Raw genomic sequence first — 23,073 nt, 5'->3', positions numbered from 1 at the left:
ACATTTCCTCATGAGTGGATTCAAGCCATACATTTTTGGCAGAACTACTACAGGAGTCATGCTGTGTTCTTCTAAGCAGTGTGTCAGGAATCACATGATACTGATTTGTTCCATCACTGGTGATGGTAACATGGACCATTTGCAGAAAGTAGTATCAGCAAGCTTTCTCCACTATGAAGTTGTTGTTTTCTCCTTTGTGATTAGTAAGTATGTTGTGGGAAGACACTCTGAAGACATGTGAATAGCTTGCTGTACCTCAAACTTCCATAACTGGTTTTAGCATCTATTGATGGTTTTTATACTTGAATCAGTTGTTGCTATGATGGGGGACAAATGATGATTTTCTAACTCTGTCATTCTGCATTTATTAATTGGCTTCACACTGTAAGGAATGTTCCATTCTTGCCTATTTTAACTGTCTTATCTATTTATGTCACTATGGACTCATGACTTCTTATAATTTTGTGGCCACATTGCCCAGTTTTGGCTTGAAGGAGCTCTTTCAAGCTGGTACTTGGATCCTTTCAGTATTTTCTCTTCATTTTTTGAGTTTTCTCTTACTTTCTGGCACAACCAGATGTCCCAGGATCATCTTGTGCTTTCCTTGCCCCAGGCTCAGAATTGGTTATTCCTCCCAGTAGCTCTGGCTCCTTCTAAAGAAGAATGGTGTTTAGAAACCAAAATCTGGGTGCTAGGGTGCCCATTGAGATTGGGGATTCATTGTTTCTAGTCCTCTCAGTGAAAAGACATAGAGAATATAAATATGTCCATGTAAATACACACACATGTACACATACTAACACCATCACATACACACCTCTTTGCCTATATAAATATAGGCAAAATATATAGTTTTATATATTTTGAAAACTATACCTACATCAGTACCTTTAATTCTGATCTGAGTCCACCTGGTTAATTTAATCCTTCCTTTTCATGTATTTGTAACTTTTACCAGAGTCCCTTTGAAATAGTGGTCACTGTGCTGTTTTCCTTTGAATCACATTTCTGAACTTTGCTTAGATGTTAGCAGTGAATTAAACATTTTTGATGAAAGTTGTTTTAAAATGTGTCCATATTATTTTTGTTGGTTTTGGAGAAAAAAAAGGTTACGCTTTAAGCCAGATGATTTTATAATGATATTTTCCTTTGCATTATAGGGGTAAGAAAGGATCTGATCTTTCTTGTATAACTAATCATACATAGGGTCCTTATTATTGCTAAGCAGGCATACATATGCACAGCCACTTTTGATTAACGTTAGGAGGTACGTTGCTCTCCTCTGCAGCGACTGATTCCTGTTGATCACATTCAACAGAGAAAAATGAGAAATTCTGTGGTGATTTCCACTTAAGAAGTAAAATCTTGTGGTATTTTGAAGTTTCTTAACCATTGCCTTAGTCACCCAAGTGATGTTTTGACGAAAGAGACTTGGTATAATCACAACTGTGTGGAGAACACTCTTTGCTGCAAAAAGAAGCAGGTTTTACAGACCAGTTATTATAATGTTCCAGAGGCAGAGACTGGGGTTCCATCTTTTATACCAATTTTGACTGGCTGACAGTGAGATCACTCTAGATTGTGGTGTTAAAGGATTCTGAGGGAAGTCTGAACTGAGTGGGGCTGAGTGGGGGGATCAGTTAGTGATATTTGCCTTGGGCAAAAGAGAGGAGAGGGGTGGCATTGTTGGCTGTGTTTTTGCTATCTCTGTGTAGACTCACTTAAATGATGACTTTGGAACTATCTCATTATCATTTGGAAGTAATGATTCTCTTTTCATTCTTACAGTTGTAGCTGAATACTCAATGTATCAATCAGTCTTTTTGGTCTTTCAGATATAAAATAAAGTGAATACCATTATAGCATCATTTCCCCCCTCCTCCTCACCATTCTATTTAGCTACTATTATCACTTCTGCTTTACCCTAATAACCTGTGCTATAGCAGTAGAAGACCCTTGTGAAATTAGGTGTTTCTCTATAATGCAGCTGATTTCCTTAGTATTGGAAGGTACCTGCTGGGGTGGAAAGAGCTCTGAGATTTAGATCAGGAGATACAGTTTTAAGCCTCTACCCAGTTACTGACTTGGTGGTCTTGGTATCCTAATTGCTCAGCCTGGATTTCTTCATCTCAAATGGGAGAAGCATTTACTACCTGTCTTCCCTATATGTATCAAGTCTGTGTGGATCAAGGTGATAATGCAGGTCAAAGGCTTTTTGCTAACCATTAAGTACAAATGTGAAGAATTGTATCAGATTGTGGTACCTGATACAAGAACTAAGAACCAAAGCTAAGTATAAAAGTCAGCAGTGTTTCTGAGCTCTGTTTGCCTCTTGTTTTCATGTTTTGACAAGAATATGGCATTGCTTTAGGATTATTGAGAAAACCCTGAGCTATTCAGTGAGATATGTTTTCCACAACTAATAATGTAACCAATTACAACCAAATACTTTTTTTCCATGATTGCCTTTAAAAAATAGCATGGTATATTCATTTCTTTGATTGCAAATGGTACAGATGTATGGACTTGCATTTTATTTATTATTGTTGTCGTCGTCTTCATCCTCATCATCGTCATCTTTTGTTATCATAGCTAGCCTTTAAATGAACATCTTTGTAATCTATGTCATTTCACACCAGTCAGATAAACATGTAAGTTAGGTGAAGAATGGAAGATATGGCATGACACAATTTGTTTATTGTTAAAGCATTTATATATGTTAATCTATGCATAGAAAAAATATTCTGAACTAATAAACATTTTATAGTTATAGTTATTTTGTGGGGTGGAATTATGGGGGATATTAAATTTTTAGTCATATATTTAATACTGGAATTTTCCAGAATGAGTATCATTTTTATAAAACCTGGAAGGCAGTAAAGATAAAAAATTTGATGAGTGGGAAGTTTCATTTGAATTTTAAATATGGAAAAGCTGACTCCTGTTTATATTATTTCCTTTAAAAGATTACTCCACGTTCTCATTTGTTAAAGCTCATAGCGTGTGGCACCAGGTATGGAAATGTGTTGACATTTCATGGTGGAACTCTGGAGTCGGGATGTCGGGTGCTTGTCTTTTGAAGAGCGTCTCCCTCCTGTTCTCTGCCTGTATTTATAAAAGTTCATGTGTTGTCGACACTGTGTGCTTTTGTGGGAGTTCTGGCTCAGCAGAAGTTTTAAATCTCTTCCTCATGGTCATCTCTTAATAAAAAGATTTAATTAGCTCATCCACAAAGCCTTTTAAAATCAAGAACAAATCAGAAGCAACTGGTGTTCCCATTAAATTTCTCTAATAAAGATTAGGTCAAAATTAAATCTTTGGTAATTTCCTGAGGACCACAAAACAAAATAACAGCCCATGATAATAACACAGATAAGATTCGTTTTATATTAAGTCATCTTCTTTACGCATGTTTAGACATTTATCTTTAGGTATGGGGGTTTTGAGAGCAATAACCCATATCTTTTTTTCAAAAACATTATGATTTTGTCTTTTCATCTGTTGCTATCATACAGAAAGATCTAGATGCATTTTTTTAATTAAATTCAGTTTTATTGAAATACATTCACACACCATACAATCATCCATGGTATACAATCCACTGTCCACAGTATGATAACATAGTTATGCGTTCATCACCACAATCTATCTCTGAACATTTTCCTTACATCAGAAAGAACCAGAACAAGAATTAAAAATAAAAGTGAAAAAAGAACACCCAAATCCCACCCATTTGTCCTTTAGTTTTTATCCCCATTTTTCTACTCATCCATACACTAGATAAAGGGGGTGTGATCCACAAGGTCTTCTCAATCACAGTGTCACCCCTTGTAATCTACATTATTATATAATTGTCTTCAGGAGTCCAGACTGCTGGGTTGGAGTTTGGTAGTTCCAGGTATTTACTTCTAGCTACTCCAATACATTAAAACCTGAGAGGTGTTATCTATATAGTGCATAAGAATGTCCACCAGAGTGACCTGTCGACTCCATTTGAAATCTCTCAGCCACTGAAACTATTTCGTCTCATTTTGTAGATGCATTTTTAATAGAATTTGGAAAGAATCCTCAAAAGAAGTAGTGGACATCCTTTTTGGAAGTGGAAACTGAAGCACAGTGACTTGATTTTAAATGATGAGGGTGCTGTGAACAAGGGGTAGGGAGTGTTGGCAATTAGGAATTGCAAATGGGAATTGCAAATGGAAAGGAGCTATGGCAGAATAGCAGCTGCAAGCACTGATTTGAATTATGCCACTTTCACTGGGAACTCGGAGTACCCCCAGGGTGGCTGGCTGCAGTGGAGTGATTTATTCTAATGATGATTAATGATTCCCTTGAGCCTCACAGGGACAGCAGCTGGTACGGAGCTGCTCTGCCACAGAGTACCACACTGTGGTCCATGGAGACCTTTGGCTTTTCCCCCGCCTTTGTCTATTTTGATAGTCATTTGAGCTGCACAGTCTGGGCCCACCCCTTTTCTCCTGAGGGTGGCACTCCCTGCTGCCTTTTTGGCTGTTTTGAGTCTCTTAATTTCCATCTTCCATCACTTCCTCTTTGCCTGCTAGTCCTAGTGAGTCATTTGACAGCTCTCCTGGATCAAGAGAATTTAGAGCCTAAGAGTGTTTGGTTTCATACCAAACCAGCTACTCCCCTACTCCCAAAAGAGAAATTCCTGACTATTTTAAAAATGAGCTAAATACGTTTTGTTAAAAAATTTAATATTTGGAGAAACTTGGGTACAGAACAAAATCGATGCTGACAGTTCCTAATCTAAGAAGACAATTTTTTTGTTCTTTTCATAGAACAGACTCTTGGTAAGAAATTTATATTTCCTAATAGGTTTTTTTTTTTTTTTTTTTTTTTAGGATTCATTAGATAGATAGTTGGAACTCTTCTCTAAAAAATTCTTTGTTGATTAAAAAATGTGGAGGTTGGATGAATTATATAGAGTTTTTTTGTAGTTAAGGCTTATTGCATAATCCTCATGTTATGTGAATTCCTAGGATAACAGTAAAAGAGAAGCCGTAAGCAGGCATATGTTTAGTTGTTGCATGTGTTTTGAGGTCTCCCTGATAGGAAGTAGGTCAGGATACACAGACTAGAGGGTTAAAGTGTGGTGCCTGGCTCTAGGGAGTTTGTGTGTAAAACCCATGTAGAAAGGAAGATGATTGACACTAGGTTAATTAGAAAGGCGGTATTTATAGTGGTTAAGGGCATGGACTCTGGAATCAGATATATTTTAAGTTCTAGTTCTACCATTTGCTAGCTTTGTGACCTTGGGTATCTTCCTATCATCTCTGAGCATAGGATTGCTCTTTAAAATGTGGCCAACCTTATGTATGACATACGGTTGCTGTAATGAAGTAATGCATGTGTCTGAGTACTGCAAATTTGGCCCCATAATAGACACTCACTAGGTGGTTAGCTGTGCTGGAGGGACCTTCCTGCAAACCAATGTTTTCATGTTGCCTGAATAGCACGGAGTCGTAAACCTGAAATTGCAGTGGAGAATAGACTGTTTTAATTTGTTTTAAGTTTCCTTTTTAGATTAGTGAATCTTTGAGTGTAGATTAAGAGCTGCCGCTTCCTAAGGCAATATAAATCCCAGTAATTGATCAATCAGGAGTAATACTTAATTTATGTATTAGTGTGAACTGCATGGGTAATTCATTGCATACGTGCTGACTGCTGAATTAAGTGCTCTAAAGTTAACAATTGTGGTCAAAATCAGCTATTTTTATACTGTCAGAAGAAATTACAATTTCCAGTTTTGTATTGACATGAGAATTATTGGGATTGTTTTAAGATTGTAAACAGTTTGCATTGTTTCAACAAAACTTCACCTTAAGATTACAAGTTATATTTAATTTCTTTTTAGGGTAACACTCACATCTTGATATTAATGTAGTACACCAATGTAAAAAAATTGAGAAGTACAATAAAGTATAAAGATGAAAATAAAAATCCTACTGTTACTAAACCTTATCTTACAAAAACTTTATCAGTTTGTTCAATCAGGAATGGCTGTAAAGGCCTGTGCCCTAGAATCTGATAGAGCACGTTGATATCCTGTGGAACACATAATATTGTTGTTACTTGTCTAAACTCTAGTTTAAATGAAGCAGAAGTTGGTTAAGTAAAATAGGATTAAGGATGTTTTTTTTTGCATTTAAATTTTATTGTGATAAAATGTATATAACAATTTGCCATCTTAACTATTGTAAGTGTGCAATTCTGAGACATTAATTACATTTACAGTGTTGTGCTAGCAACCATCTATTACCAAAACTTTTCTATCACCCTGAACAAAAACTCCCCATTAAGCAATAATTTCCCATTCCCTCTTCTCCCATCCCCTGGTAACTTCACATCTTTCTGTCGCTCTTAAATTTGCCATTCTAGCTATGCATATAAGTGAAATCATATAATATTTGTCCTTTTATGTCTGGCTGATTTCAGATTAACTGTGATTTTGATGCAGCATTGCTATTGTATCATTGGTGCTTTGTATCATTCTTTGAAATACCTGCGTCATCAGTCATTGTGTGTATTCCATCCTTGAGTGAGATAGTATTAACCAGTGATGGGGACTTGGAATAGAATTGTCTGTTATAAAGGAATTGTAGAAGAGAGGGAATCAAACGAGGAAAAAGATTTCATCGTATTTTAACCAAACACTTGAACCTTTCTAATACCATGAATGGAGCAACATCTTAATTTTCTTCGGTTATTAGGAGATAAGTTTGAAAACAAGGACTGCTTTCTCTTTTCCTTTCAGAGGATTAACCATGATGTTCACAAAGTTGCTGAAGTTTGTAATTTCTCCATTAATATGCCCCAATCAGCGTTTTGGTGCTAATTCCCTTTGGTGTTTTTAACAGCAGAAGGAAATGTGATCAAACAGAGGAAGGCGGTTGAATCCCAAATTCTGTGCAATTGCTTTCTGCAGTTGCATTTTAATAAATTCTAAACCACACTTTAAATTTATTAGCCACCACCTTCTTATTTTGCTATTATTTTAACAAATAGGATTTTTAGATTTTTCAGAGTTGAGCTTGTGAAAAAAATACACGTGTGGCTCTGTATATGAATATATATGTCAATCTCTGAATGACTCTGTATGCCTGAACATTAAGGTACTTGATTGGCTTCACATTAGTAACTTGTGAGATTTTTCTTTTATTTTGTATGAATCATTCATTCGAGTTCCTAGAAAACATGGATGAAAAAGTTTTAGGCTGTTTTGAATACAGTCTGTATTTAATAGCATTTATTTAACTAAGAAATGAAAGATGACTCCTTTGGGCAGGTAGTATTGTGTAAGGTATGGAAAGAAATCTGTGTTTTGACAAAGGAACTTAATTACTCATGAAGCTCACTCATAGGTATATATTAATTTGTTTGGTACATTAAGTAAATCTAAAACATTAGAGGCAGTGTGTCAGCTGCTGAACTCACTGTATTTAACAGAACTTACATGGAATTTAACTGATTTGGAGAGAAGATGACAATGAAGGAAGTTGCTAATTCTATTAAAATGATATTTTCCTTTTCTCCTTTAGTTTATTTGGAAGTTAAGTCCATAACAAGTGTTGTTGCTCTTTGCCACAACAGGAATAATGAAGACATTCCATAATGTGAGCTTATTGTGGGCCTTTTGTTATAATTGTTCCCTGTTCTAAGTGATCTTTTAAAATTTAAAAGGTAGAGATTTATGAGGAGAAAAATCTGATATGCATGTTTCCTTTCATTCTGAATCAACCTTCTTCCAGTTTTGGTTAAACTTGTGAGAAATACAAGCTAGAAACGTATAAAAGGAACATACTATATCCCACTAGCACCATATATTAAACTGTGCTAAGACTGCATAAGAGAGGAAGTTGGGCCTTCTGTTACACAATGGGGTAGGGGAGAGAATCCACCCTCATTTTTGGATATCACAGAGGAGGAATGGCCACTTGAATGTCTTGGCACTGATCTGCAAATCTAAACTAGTGTTTCTCAAATATAGGCAGTCAAGTAACACCTTCTCGGTCTTTGCCATGTATGTACTGTTTTTTTAAGTACTTAACATTCTTCCTAAAGCAACATGGTTTTATTTGACTTAAATTTATTTTAAAAGGAAATTATATTTCACTATCATAAGTAGAACACCATTATCGTGTACTGTAAAGAGAAGATAAAGACAAAAATAAATACAATAAAAACATAGAGATAGTAAATTTAAGCCAGATGCTGTCTGTCGCTTGTGGTCCTGAGCTCTGTTTTCTGTTTGTTTAATGGCAAAATTATTCAGTGGGATTTGAAGTCAGAATTGTGGTTCCCTCAGAGGGAGAATGAGGGGCCCAGGGAGAGCTTTCTGGCAGTTGGTCCCATTTTCTTCTTCATCTGGGTATTAGTTAATGAGAATGTTCATGCTGGGAAAGTACATCAGAATGGACTCTTAAGATTTGCTCACTGTCTGCATGTAGCTTACTCTTAAATAACACTTATTTTTTAAAAAGTCATTTAAAATATTTGGCCTCCAATTCAATCTGTCTTCTAGATGTAATCGGAAGGATTGAGACTTGAAAATGGAATGACTTTCTCATCATGCCGGTCCAGGCCCTTTAATTGTATTACCTACACCATCTAAAATAATCTCAAGTACTACCTGACTTCGTCTTACCTTCTGCTACCATGCACCAACCTGAGCTACATTTTGTTTCATTACTTTATTTTACTTACTTTATTTTATTTTGATAGCTTGAGGAACACAGGTGCTTTTAGAGTTTAGAATCCATGACGAGAGGAATGATTCCATCATTATTAAAGATTGTTCAGAGGCAGATATGCAAATATTAGACTGTTGTAGGCCAGAAACCAGAGAATCCATCTTTGATAAAATTTTCTTGTTTGCTCTGATAAATTTTAGAAAAACTGAAATAAATTTATGCATTCCAATTGTAGTTACTTGCAGTGGCCCATTTCCCAACTGATGCAGCCCAATCATAGATATAGGTACTGCTAAGGCAGCACTTCATGCTAGCTTGCCCTTAGAAGAGTGTTTTGTTTTGCAAACTTTTTTGAAACCGACCTACAGTAAGAAAGACGTTTTATATACAACCCAGTACAGTACTCTCAAATGAGAGTGGGTATGGTCCGATATATTGTAGAAGGGGCACTTCCCAAATCTGGGTTCATTGCTTGGCATGGCCAATAGAAGTCACACCGAACCAGGCTGAGAAGGAAAAAAGGTTTATTTACACCGGCAGAAGACAGGGGAATCGTTCCCAAATCTGCCTCCTCAAAGTGTTTCTTCAATTGGTTTTTATACCCAGAGACAAAGAGAGTTAATCATTTACTTAACATGCAACAAGAGTGATAGACAAGAGGCTTATCTATATCTGGGAGGTTTGGGGCAATCTCTCCAAAATGATCCTTTAATTGTCTAAACCCATTAGAGACAAAGGGAGTTAATTATTTTAGTTAACATGTAACAGGATTGGAGAACTTCAGTAATTTAGTTATTTCCTGTTTTCCTCAGGAACTAGGTGACACCTGTGAAAGGTGCAAACTTGACATTTACATATTGTTACAAACTTTACATCTTGCTCTTTTGTGAGACCAAAGGTCCTCACCCCCTGCCCACTTCCGGTTCCAAGATTACATAAAAAAAAACAGCTTCTTTAGAATTTTAGATTACATTTAAAAGAATTTTAGATTACATTTAAAAGCTGTTGTAATTTTGTAGTAGCCCATTTCCCAATTGATGCATCCCAATCATAGATATAGGAACTATTCAGACTGTACTTCATGCTACCCTGCCCTTAGAAGGGTGTTTTGCAAACTTTTTTGAAACCGACCGACAATACGTTTCATGAGAAGCAATTAGCTCCACCAGAAGGAAGAGACATGGGCAAATGGCTGCCAAGGGTGAGCACTTAGAAGAAAAGCCCGTGTGATTCTGAGGCGATTGGTTGTAGGGCTGACTCGGATGTGGATTAATTTGAAAGATTTTAAGGGATATTTGGTAAAGCATGGTGGCGCATGATGAGATTGGAGGTCTCCTACCTATTAAAAGGACTATTCGAGTCCTAGATGTTAACAATCAGTCCTTCAGAGAACAAGAGGAGCCAAGCAATAAAAGAGTTCGACCTCTAGGTCGGGTCACATCCTTAGCAAATTTAATCTCTCCAGTAAGAAATGGAGCAGTCAGACGCTTTGGTCAAACAATACAGTCATTTACCCTCCGTGGTGACAACAGATCTCCAGCTTCTGTCCAGAAATCATATAGCAGATCAACAGTCCCAACACCCACCAAAAGAAGAAATAGTGTGCTATGGTCAGAGATGTTAGATGTCAATATGAAGGAGTCTTTAACAACCAGAGAAATCAAATGTCAGGAGGCAATATATGAAATGTCCCGAGGTGAAAAAGATTTAATTGAGGATCTCAAGCTTGCAAGAAAGGCCTACCATGACCCCATGTTAAAGTTGTCTATTATGTCAGAAGAGGAGCTCACACATATATTTGGTGATTTGGACGCTTACATACCTTTACATGAAGATTTGTTGGCAAGAATAGGAGAAGCAACCAAGCCTGATGGAACAGTAGAGCAGATTGGTCATATTCTTGTGAACTGGTTGCCAGGCTTGAATGCCTACAGAGGCTATTGTAGTAACCAGTTGGCAGCCAAAGCTCTTCTTGATCAAAAGAAACAAGATCCAAGAGTCCAAGACTTCCTCCAGCGATGTCTTGAGTCTCCTTTCAGTCGAAAACTAGATCTTTGGAGCTTCCTAGATATTCCTCGAAGTCGCCTGGTCAAGTACCCTTTACTGTTAAAAGAAATTCTTAGACACACTCCAAAAGACCACCCTGATGTTCAGCTTCTGGAGGAAGCTGTATTGATAATACAAGGAGTTCTCTCTGATATAAACTTGAAGAAAGGTGAATCAGAATGCCAGTATTACATTGACAAACTGGAGTATCTGGATGAAAAGCAGAAGGATCCTAGAATTGAAGCAAGCAAAGTATTACTTTGCCATGGGGAATTGAAGAATAAGAGCAGACATAAACTTTACATTTTCCTGTTTCAAGACATCTTGGTTTTGACTTGGCCTGTTACACGGAATGAGCGTCACTCTTACCAAGTTTACCGGCAGCCAATCCCAGTCCAAGAGCTGGTCTTAGAAGACCTGCAGGATGGAGATGTGAGAATGGGAGGATCCTTTCGAGGGGCTTTCAGCAACTCAGATAAAGCTAAACATATCTTTAGAGTTCGCTTCCAAGACCCCTCTCCAGGCCAGTCTCACACTCTACAAGCCAATGATGTGTTCCATAAGCAGCAGTGGTTCAATTGCATTCGAACCGCTATTGCCCCTTTCCAGCAGGCCACCAGTCCCACAGAGCTTAAGGATTTGCCAGAGCTCAATGAAGAGTGCGAAGAGAACAACCCCTCTGCATCAAACATCAAAGCCCAGAGAAGGGCATCAACAGTTTCTAGTGTTATTCAGGTAGAAGTTGATGACAGTGCTTCAGAATATAGTTCCAGTGTACACACAAAAGAAGACACCAAGACTATAAAAGCACACCGAACACAGTCTGGGTTCCGAAAAGCAAGAGACAAAGCCCAGTTAAGTGGCAAACGGAAAGAGACTTTGGTATAAAGAAAGCTCTGTATATTAACTGGTGGAGAGACTGTTAATTTATAAATGTGTACAGTTTTTTTTTCCTTGTAATATGAGCATGGGAGCATTGTAGGGTTACTTTATACCAATCTTAACATCATTTTCTATGGTTTTTTGGTTGTTGATGCGTTGGTGTTTTTTTGTTTGTTTTTTGTTTTTTTTCCAATGGCAGCTAAAGGTATACAGATTATTGTTAATTTACAGTCTTTTTTTTTTTAGGATATATTTTCTGGGTTCATTTAGAACATGCAAGCCTGGTATTTTTAATCAAATGAAATATTTATGAAATAAATTTTCTCCTAATTTTGGACCCATCACGATTTTCCAGTAGCAACCAATTGTGATATTTACAGTATTTTCCAAAGCTTAGAATTTTGCAAATACTGGTATTTTACCAGTGTTTCTTTGGTAACTCTTGTATGCAGAATTTGAAATTGTAACATTGAAACCTAAAATCTACATGGAATATACACATGTAGTATTTAAAAATTTACGTTGGAACATAATTTCCTTGGAAAAACCATACAATTTAAAAATTCTTCCATTTTATCAACTGGAATGCTTTATATTAGCTTTTCACTGCATATATCTCATTTCATCCATTTAACCTCCCAATTATTTAATTTTTTATTATTGTAAAGTAGTTTTTAGTATTTGCTTTTATTTTTTTTACTTTGATACCTTTTCAAATTGGCATGTCTAAAATATTTTTCTTCCTTGATTAAAACTTGTGTGTTTATGTGTATATATATATATTTTTTTTCCCCACCTTAAATCATATTAACTTTACCAAGTGAAACCAAGCCATACTATTTTTGAGCCAATTAAGAAAATTGCCGTTTTTAAAATGTAGCATTTTGGGGTAGTGAACACACATGAAATGACTTAGTTTCTAAACTACTGAAAGAAAACCACCTTAAGAATTTTGTTGAAAGTTTTGGCATCTGAAAAGCAAGAGGGAAGGCAAATTGACTGGCAATAAGTTTAAAAAAAAAAAAAAAGAAGGAAAAAGGGAGTAGCTTTGTCTTAAAGTAAAAATGTCTGGTTGTGCCAGAATGAAAGAAGATAGTAAAAGCTAACTTGAGGGTGTATAGTAAGTTGTAGAAGGCTTGAGAGGAAGTGAACTTTATTTGCCTAGGTTTGTAATACCTGCAAATAATGAGCTTGAAAAAGAAAAAATGAAGTGTGTTGAAAATTTGACAATATTACATCATTTTGGTGGATTTATTCATAAGATGGAAAAAAGACTGGTGAATCTTTTACTGCAAAATGTTACATGGGAAATATACACAAAGTAAAATTAGAATTTAATTTCTCTCTGTTAAAAATATTAACAGTGAATTCACAGTCTTTAAAAGAGGGGAAATGGGGATGTCTGGACCAAAATCCCCAAGTCATGGCATGTTTATAATGATGATCAATCCAAGTAAATGTTGACTATTATGTAAAATATATTTGGCCATTGGAAATGAAAATTGGAAAAGACTGTAAATAGATCACTCCAGATGATTTCTCTGTATAAATGAATTATAAAATTAAAAAAAAACCACACACACACACACACACACACACACACAAAAGAAATACATATACAACCCAGTACCGTACTCTCGAATGGGAGTGGGTATGGTCTGATATATGTGTATAAAAAATTGCAAAAATTTTCATGAGAGCCATTTATCTTTACTACATGTAATGCAGTCTGGTATTCTGTTTTCTTTTTCTTTTCACACTGTTTGCTGCCCTCTAAATTGGCTTTCACGACTTGCAAATAGACAGCAGACCGCAGTTTGAAAACATTGTCCTTTGGAGGTCAGAGCTGTACCTTTGGTATTGACAGCTAATGTCTTTTTCTGATACTGTGCCCTGGAGTCTGTTGGATCTGTTGGCAGCAAATGTAAGTCCCAAAAGAAGGGAGTCAAATTTGATGTTGAAATAATTGACTGTATTTGTAAAAATCAGCTCCTCTACTTCTCTCCTTTCCATCTATGAACTTCTTATCTAAGGCAAAGTTCATTGATGATGTGAGTCACTGGTCACTTGTGTCCTTATGGACTTAACTACAAAGGGACTTCGGTCCAGCCTTTGGATGCTGCACTTGTTTGAAGTGTGGTGCTTTGGTGTGCAGGGTTATTTCTTCTCTCTTTGTGGAGATTTGTGTCAGCCTTGTGTTTTATGTAGATGCTTTGTGTGGCCTGTGTGGTGGTGATCTTCCCTATTCTGTTGGGAATTTGTAAGTTATACCCAGATAAGCTTCTCAATTCAGCATCTCTTAGGTGCTGCTAATGAGGTGTCCCTGTGAGGTGTGCAGTGTGTTTGGGAGTGGCGGAGGAGAATCCCAGGGAACAGGGTCAAATCAGTTGAGCTGTGTGCATTTGATATTCCCATTGCCTAGCACTGGACATAGCACAGGGCATTAGATCAGTACATGTCTGTTCCCTGTCTTGGGTATACATTTTCAAGTCACACGATCAAACTCTGAGGGGAAAACTGTAGGAGATCTAACATTAGAAGCATTCAAGGCAGGTGACAGTATGTCATGAGGCCTTGGGGACATTTGATACTTTGACAACACCTACTGTGGACAGGTGGACTCTCCCAGCTGTCCATACAGGAATAGCAGAGGGCTAAAATAGACCTCTCCCTCAGTCCAGAAGGAATTCAGGAATGGATGCTTCCTTCGTTTTGGAACCAGGGGAGTAAATGGGCTTGCCAGAGAGAAATCGTGAGGAAGCCTTGTTTTTGCCTTAAGGAAAAAAAAAAAAATATATATCGGGGGTTCAATTTTTGGTAAGCCACACTGGATTTTGTAAACTGAACCTAAACAAGAAGTTCTGTTGCATTTATGAATTCCAGCCCTTACATTTTAGCATTTTAGATAAACCTTTTTCTTAGTCATATTTAGCAATAAGATTTAAGAAATTGCATTATCTCTGGTAAACTTGCTTTGTGTGAGATAGAATATGGAACTTCCTTTAGCAGTCTGTGTTTTGGTTTTGAAGCTTTAGGCTTTGCCACCATGTTTAATATGAGTCATGTTTGTCCTCTCCTGTCTCGTTGACTTGGATCTTGTCTTCCTATGGGACCTGGTTTAAACACAAAACACTGATCCTGGTAGGTTTTGGATGATGCCTAAACTAGGGTACTCTCACTTCTCTTATGATTGTGTCATTTTCATTGATGGAAGTTTAGCCATTATTGCTGCCACAGAATTTTCATACACATTCCAGGAAATAATTTCTTTGCCTTGGATGTTTAGCCCGAGTTGTCAGTGAAGCAATAAACCACGATGGAACTTTCTGAGGGCTTCTCTGCAGTGGAATGCAAATAAGAGGATTAAATAAAGGTCTTCACTGCTTCTCACCACCTGACCACATCCTCGGAGGGATCTGATGAAAGGACAAGATGATATTTAAGCGTGTTTTAATAAACAGATTTATTTTACCTTTTTAGGGTTACCTATCTGCCTAAATGTTTAAGATTGTGTTAATAAAGAGGTGACAGGCTGAAAAGAGATTCCTCATACCATTAACATTCAGTTAAAAATGGTGTAAATCTTAATATAAATGAAAAAAACAAGTAAAAATTTTCCAATAAACATTTTCCAATCTGTTTTAAAATACATTTTTGTTAACAGTAACTTTAAAGCTTGAATTCCTAAGGTTTAGAAGGATAAAAAATTATGTAGAACCAGAGTCTTAATTTTTTTCTTTTAATGTCTTCAGCCAGAAAAAAAAACTAAATTTGTTTAGATTTGGGCATCTGCTTGTTTGTTTATATGCCAGCCAACTTAACGTCAAAATGTTATCTTCTGCTGGTGGAGGCAGCCTGGACTCAAATTAAAATATTTACTTTGAGAAAAAAATTTTTTTGTTAAAGATTTCAAGTGGAGTGCAGTTCCCTTGAACTTTTGGGGTATGGGATGGCAAAATTCATTCAAATGGACATATTTTTAGTAAGTGATATCTTTGAGAACTTTAAATGATAGTGTTAAACCCTTTGCATAATTAGTCCCTTTTGGTAACATATATTGATAATTCTTAATGCATTTAATGTAATATTTTGCTTAGCTTGATAACCAATCAAGAATTAATAATAATAATAGAATGCGGTGTAGTGTTTGTTAATTACTTTAGAGAAATTGTCATGGAATTTTGTTGCTTAAGAACACCCCATCAGTAATGCTACAGTCTAAGCCAGAATAACTTGAGAGGATTCAAAATAACTGTTGCAAGTGGCTGGTTGTTCTTATTACTAATAAATTAAGTTGTTTTTATTAGTAATAAATTTTTCTCTTTTTTTTCCAAATAAGTTTCCAGATTATTTTCTTATCCACAGCACATATAAATACACACACCCACACACCCATGCATACACACCCGATTAAGAAATAGAAGTTGGTAATTTCTACTGGAAATGTAGCCATTTTCTTAATTGAACAAAATGTAGTTTTCGTGCTCAAATTTAACTGCAAAGTAGAAGAGTTGTCTGTAAATATCCTGTTTCCTGGATGGAGGTGGTTCGTTCTTTCTTTTCCTTCTCCTTTTTCTTCCTAACTTAACCCCTGTGGTACTTGAAGTTTGGCAGTGATTACGGAAGACACTCCTGTAACAAGGTTGCCAGGTTCCGCTCAGTGAGAGCATTGAAGCAAAACTTCAGGGTTATAAATGGCCTGCTTTTTTCTTTTTCTTTTTTCTCCCCTCATTTACCATAGCAGACAGAGGGAATGTCCTGGCCTTGTCACAGAGAGAAAAGAACTGCCGTGACATTGGAAGTGAAAGCATGAAGCTAATTGTTGGTCGTTTAATGTTGCGGACCACCTGCCACACAAAGCTAGAACTTGAGGTCTTTTAGACCTTCAAGGAGACCGAAATGCCATTTTGATTTAATTTAGGAGAGTACCCAGGGTGGTGGTAGGCACATTGTGAAATGTTCCTGGTTTGTGGAGAATGGAAATAAACTATTTTTTGAAGACATGAGGTTGCCTGTATGTTTAAGCTGGTCATGTGATTCCCGTGAACAGAGTCTAATGCGGGACCGTTCATTCTGTCATAAGCTAATGAGCTCTTTGCTGTCGTAAGCTGGCCACCCAGAAGAAGGGGTGCAGGCTCCTGTGGAGACTGAGTGAAGGAATCTGGTCACAGGTGAGCACAGAGTTGAGGATGCTGTGTCCTATTTTACTTACAGAATTCCTTGCCTTCCTTTTGCTAAATTTAGTTTTGGGTGCTACAAGTGCTTATGGAGGAGAGAGAAGATCCTTTGGAGAGGGATTAGCTGGACACATGGGTAGAGATGGGGAGAGTGTGCAGAATGTCAGAGGAGGACTAGTTTACAGAGTCCAGGTGAATTCACACATAAATCCCCAACTGAAAAACTCTGGGAACCAGGGCTGAGAAAATTGACTGCTACTCTGAGGTTGTTTTAGCTACTTATGAATAATCTGCTTTTACATGGCCTGGACAAATGCTTGCATAGAAAGAACTTACCTCCACAAAATCCTCCACACTCATGGTAGTGGGTAGCAAGCAGTATGTATAGAGGCTGAGGGTCAGCTAGCTGAATGGGCTTGAATCCTGGGTCTGCTGCGGGTAGCTGAGCTTGTACCTCGGCTTGCCAGGCCTGGGCCAGGGGACCTGATCACCCCCTGGGGAGGGTAGTAGGTACGGGCATTAGTGCCCTCTGCAGCCCCCCCGAGCCTGAGGAGCGAGGTCAGGGCAGCTCCCTTTTCCTCACCCAAAATGTCACGGGCAGGGGAGGCTTGCCGGAGGAAACCGCCTTTCTCCCAACCGCCCTTTCCTCACTTCCTTATCTTGCCCACACACTCCCTTGTGCCAAGGCCACTCCTGCCACCGCCAGCGCGCATGCACCGTGGCCAGAACAACCCCCGCCCGCTGCTACGGCTCCTGCGTCCTCTCAGAACCAATCCTAGCCCCTCTTCCTTCAGTATTGCCATTTAAGGCTACTTCACCTCCTTTCCAGCCCTGCCCTTCTTACCAGCCTATATAACCTGTGATCACCCCTGAATAAAGCCTCTTTGGCGCATACTCCTACTGGATGAAGAGTGTCTTGTCCTTATCGCCGCCCTCCACACCTTGCACGCCTCCCGCCGAGGACCCGGCCAAGTCCTCCGCCTCCCCCTCGCCTCCGGGAAAGAGCCCCCGCCGCCGGTACCCTTTAAGCAGCCCCGAGAGCTGAGGGCTCAGCTACCGGCCGCCCCTCCCCCCAGAAGCAGTAACCCCGACCGCAACTGGTGCCCCGTGTGAGGAGCGTCTCCACACAACAGTTCGGCAGGTCGCCCGCTCGCCCGGACGCCTCTCCAGCTTCCCGTTTCCTTGCCTGCAAGGTAAGGGCCGCCTCTCCTTCGCCGCTTCCGGAGCCGTGTGAGGTTCACCGCTCCGAAGCCGCTCCTCCCTTCCCCCACGCTCTCTTCGTCCTCTTGTATGCGCACTTCTATGACCCCCGTTCCTCCTAACGCTCTCCCTCTTCCCCTCCATTACTTTGCTGTAGTTCTTTGTATCTTTATTTCCTCATTTGGCGCCGTGTGCCTCTTTGCAACCGCCCCCCCTGACTGCTCCCGTTGCCAAAGGGCACTGCTTTCTGCTCTCGCCGTCTCCTTCGGCCTCGCGGCCACGGTTTATCTCATTCTCTCTGCTCGGTAAACAACTCCCCCTCCTCTCCCCTCAGCTATGGGTAATCGTCTATCTACATGCCAGGCACCTCAAGTTCGTGCTCTAGCGGGTCTCCTAGACACGCATCGCTGTAAAGTGTCTGTCCGGCAGCTGCAGATATACTGGGACCTCCTGCTGCCCTTTAACCCATGGCTCACCACTTGCCATCTTTGGGACCCTGTTATTTATGATCGTCTTATTGATCGAGTCACCAACGCCATGGAACATGAGAGCAAGTGCTTCCCTCCCGGCTTGCTCCCCACCTTGATAACCATCCGCTCCTGCCTTCAAGGCTCCCTCCCCCCTGATCGAGGCCCCGTTAAATCCAAGGAGGCCCTATCAACCCAGCCAACAGATTCAGATAGCGATATTAATTCAAATCATGACTCGGACACGGAGTCCTTAGTCGAGCAGATTAATAACGCGCTCGAGGTGACTCCCAAAAAGCAAAATAACACTGCGCCACGCCAAGATGGCGAACTTCCTCCTTCTTCTTCCATCGAGGGGAGGAAATGCTCTAGTGATGACGTCAGCCCTAAGCCCTGCCGGAAACCGCATGCGCTTTACCCCGCCCTTTCACAGGGCGGAGCTAGTCCGCCATCTTGTGCCTTGGGCCCTGCCCTTTCGCGGGGCGGAGCTAGTCCACCATCTTATGCCTTGGGCCCCGCCCTTTCACAGGGCGGGGCTGATCCACCATCTTGTCTCTTAGCCACGCCCACCGCGCCGCCATCTTGCGACGCTTGGGGCCTCCCACTCCCGCCTCCCCCTTCGGCGAGCTCCCCCTCGGAACCGCTGCCGGCAGCTGCCGCCGCTCCTTCCACCCTGCCGACTAACAACCCCTGGCTGCCTTCTGCACCTCAAGGCAACCCTTGGGGCAACGCTCCCCCTACCCCCACTCCCGCGCCAAGCCCTCTGCAAGCGCATCCTCCTTTCTCTCGTGCTTTTCGCTGCTTTCCTCTTAACCTTGCCCCCACCCCACAGAAACCGTATGACTGGTATCCCATTGACTCAGATACTATCAAGCAGCTTCGCAGGGCCGTCAAGGAGGACGGGTTAGGTAGCCCATACGCTTCCCAAATACTGCAGGATCTCGGCATGGACTATTGCATCCCCCAAGACTGGGCCTCGCTTGCCCGTTCCATTCTTAACCCCGGTCAGTTTGTTGACTGGCGTGCTCACTTCCAGGCGGAAGCAGCTAAGCAAAGTGAGCAAGACGCAGCCATTGGAGTCTATCATCACCCCGAAGCCTATCTAGGCACGGGAGCGTTTCTAAATGCGTCTGCTTATATTAATGTCCCTGCCACCTTCTGGACTGTCCTCAGAGGCATCGCCTTACGCGCGTTTGCCAATTGCTCTGCCTGTCGGCCTAATAAATTCACCAAGCTCTTCCAGGAGCCGAGTAAGCCTTTCGCCACCTTTGTCTCCAGAGTCGAAGAAACCTGCGCTCAAAAGGTAAGTAATCCCCAGGCCCAATATTACATGTGCCCATCCTCAAATCCTGGAAAATCGTACTGTAATTCCCCCAACAAGTACTACTGTGCATACTGGGGGTGTGAAACATTAGCCACTAATTGGAAGCCTCCTGTTCCTAATCATTACCTTACCTTAAAGTGGGCCCCTACAGGGTGCAAACTCCCTACTGTTAACTGGCTCGGCCAAGAAAGTAAGGGATCCTGCACACATCTTAATCTTACAGTGCAGCTCCCCACTGATCCCTCCTGGTTACTCGGTCAAACTTGGGGCTTCAGAATCTATGAGAAAGGAACCGACCGAGGATCACTTATTCTAATAAAAAAGGAGGCTATAAACCAACCAAAGAAAAATACTGTTATAAAAAAGCCCTTTAACATTGGTCCCAATAAAGTCATTAACCCCCTTTTTCCACAGCTCTCCAGCCGCACCTTAGCTCCGACTAAACGCACTTCAACTACATCTCAAACACCACCACCCCAGCTTCCTCTGCCCCCTTCTCGTTATTCCTCTCCCCTCCTCGGCCTTATCCAAGCGGCCTTCACCTCAGTGAACTCCTCCAACCCCAATTTTACCTCCTCCTGCTGGCTCTGCCTCTCCACCTCTTCCTCACTGTACGAGCCCGTTGCCTCCAACCTCTCCTTTTCAGAAAGCACAGAAAACAGCCCCTTGGAATGCAATTGGAGTACCTCTGCCGTCCCCCTGACCTTTCATTCAGTCTCCTATACGGGAAAGTGCGTCCGCCCTCGCTCCAGTAACTCTCCCGACCTCACTGCCTGTGCCAGCTACTCATCTCCCAGCAGCTCGGCAAAATTTCTCATTCCTCATAACTCCTCCCAATGGCTCTGCTCCTCTACAGGACTTACCCCCTGTCTCAGCACGAATATCATCAGTGAATATAAAGAAACTTGCCTCCTAATTGTCCTTATCCCTAGGGTCCTATACCACAGCGAGGAAGACTTCTTCCTCCGCCTGGAAAAAACTGCAGCTCCTGTCCTTCTGCAAAAGCGAGAGCCCATCACCGTCCTCACAATTGCCTCCCTCCTAGGTCTTGCCGGCACTGGCACCGGAATCGCTGCACTAGCCAGTCAAGGCTCCGCCCTAACTCACCTCAGGGCGGCTGTTGACGAGGACATTCGTCACTTACAAAACGCTATTTACCATCTAAAAAATTCTGTCAATTCCCTCTCTGAGGTAGTGCTCCAAAACCGCCGAGATCTTGACCTTCTCCTCCTCAAAGAGGGAGGCCTCTGCGCCGCCCTAGGAGAAGAGTGCTGTGTATATGCCAATTCCACAGGTCTCGTCGAGGACAGCCTGAAAAGGGTCCGAGAGGGACTGAAAAAGCGTAAAAAAGATCGTGAAGCCACCAGTTATTGGTCCAGTTTTTTCACTCCTATCCTCCCATATATCCTTCCTTTTCTTGGCCCCCTATTAATAATTATTCTAGCTCTCATCTTAGGACCCTGCCTCATCCGCAAAATTGTCCAGCTTGTAAGGAAACAAACGGATGCCATTTTTTCCTCGTTCGTGCAAATCCAGTATCAGCGACTCGCCACCTCTGACGCCCCCCACTCCAAGATGACAGCCAACCCTCCGCGACCTCAACGCCACCAGTCAACCCGCCGACCGCGAGGCCCTTCCCAATCACCTGAACATCGCTCTCGCCTCGAGTTCCAGCTTCTCTGAACCCCTGAACTTTAAATCCCTCACCTTCGCCCAGCCCGCTGCAGCGAAGCCATTGTCAAGCGCCCAGGCACCACACCAACACTGAGCTCCAGCCTCACCGAGCCACCGTCAACCCCTTTTTCCCTTCCCTGACCTCCCCCTTCCCTCACCCTTAGCGGGCCTCTCCGGTAAAGCCTCTTCCTCTAATTAGAAAAGAAAGGGGAATTGCGGGTAGCTGAGCTTGTACCTCGGCTTGCCAGGCCTGGGCCAGGGGACCTGATCACCCCCTGGGGAGGGTAGTAGGTACGGGCGTTAGTGCCCTCTGCAGCCCCCCCGAGCCTGAGGAGCGAGGTCAGGGCAGCTCCCTTTTCCTCACCCAAAATGTCACGGGCAGGGGAGGCTTGCCGGAGGAAACCGCCTTTCTCCCAACCGCCCTTTCCTCACTTCCTTATCTTGCCCACACACTCCCTTGTGCCAAGGCCACTCCTGCCACCGCCAGCGCGCATGCACCGTGGCCAGAACAACCCCCGCCCGCTGCTACGGCTCCTGCGTCCTCTCAGAACCAATCCTAGCCCCTCTTCCTTCAGTATTGCCATTTAAGGCTACTTCACCTCCTTTCCAGCCCTGCCCTTCTTACCAGCCTATATAACCTGTGATCACCCCTGAATAAAGCCTCTTTGGCGCATACTCCTACTGGATGAAGAGTGTCTTGTCCTTATCGCCGCCCTCCACACCTTGCACGCCTCCCGCCGAGGACCCGGCCAAGTCCTCCGCCTCCCCCTCGCCTCCGGGAAAGAGCCCCCGCCGCCGGTACCCTTTAAGCAGCCCCGAGAGCTGAGGGCTCAGCTACCGGCCGCCCCTCCCCCCAGAAGCAGTAACCCCGACCGCAGTCTGCTACTATTAGCTGTGTAATCTTGGGAAGTTAACCATTTTGGACTTCTTTTCATCTGCAAAATGAGAATAATTATAGCACCAATATCGTGAGTTAGGTGTGCAGGTTAAATGAGTGTAGAAGCTTTTATATGAGTTCTTAGCACATAGCAAGTACTCAATAAATGACGTTGTTATTATATTGTTATTATTGATTGCTTCTGTTTGTTTAGCACCTGCTGTATGTCAAGCAATGACCTCGGTTATCTTTATGTGTAATTTCACTTAATTCTTCCCAGAACCTGAAATAGCAGGTAATCTCATTCCCATTTGACAAGTGTCACCCCTGGGACTCAGGTTAAGTGTATTCCAGGGTCACAGAGCTGTCACTCGAGTCCTACAGGATCCAAATCCAAATCTGGCTCTCTGTGTGCTTTCCTTTATTTCATATTTCTACCCAGCCAGATCAGTGGAAAAATCTCAAAGCTTCATGAAGTGAACAAGCCTGTTTCAAAACCAACTGTACACACACACACACACAAACACATGCAGAGATGTGCAGATACACATACGTAACTTAATTTATGTTTTCAAAAGATTTTAAGTTAGTATAGGTATTGGGAAAAATGGGAATTGGTACACACCAAGTTGTCAGCAATGGCATAACTTGGAGGGAAGAAGAAAGTATTCAGTTCTCTTTCTTTAAAAAAAAGTCTTATTTAATATTACCC

General features: G+C 41.3%; 2 protein-coding genes across 2 annotated transcripts in view; both read left to right on the top strand.

Annotated features, from left to right (window-relative positions):
* Positions 1-23,073, top strand: part of PDZRN3 (PDZ domain containing ring finger 3) — a 244,172-nt gene that overhangs the window by 23,797 nt on the left and 197,302 nt on the right. The gene's annotated exons all lie outside the window — the stretch shown is intronic.
* On the top strand, positions 9,619-11,791 carry LOC119507258 (neuroepithelial cell-transforming gene 1 protein-like). The gene has a single exon (XM_037800421.1). The coding sequence runs from the start codon at positions 10,020-10,022 to the stop codon at positions 11,646-11,648; it is 1,629 nt and encodes a 542-aa protein (XP_037656349.1). The 5' UTR covers positions 9,619-10,019; the 3' UTR covers positions 11,649-11,791.

This window comes from Choloepus didactylus, chromosome 1, assembly GCF_015220235.1.
Source record: "Choloepus didactylus isolate mChoDid1 chromosome 1, mChoDid1.pri, whole genome shotgun sequence".
NCBI lineage: Eukaryota > Metazoa > Chordata > Mammalia > Pilosa > Megalonychidae > Choloepus > Choloepus didactylus.
This window is presented reverse-complemented; position numbering and strand designations above follow the sequence as displayed.

Bases quoted from the DNA above. Each gene is read 5' to 3' on its own strand.
- LOC119507258 (XM_037800421.1), top strand. From the start codon at position 10,020: ATGGTGGCGCATGATGAGATTGGAGGTCTCCTACCTATTAAAAGGACT.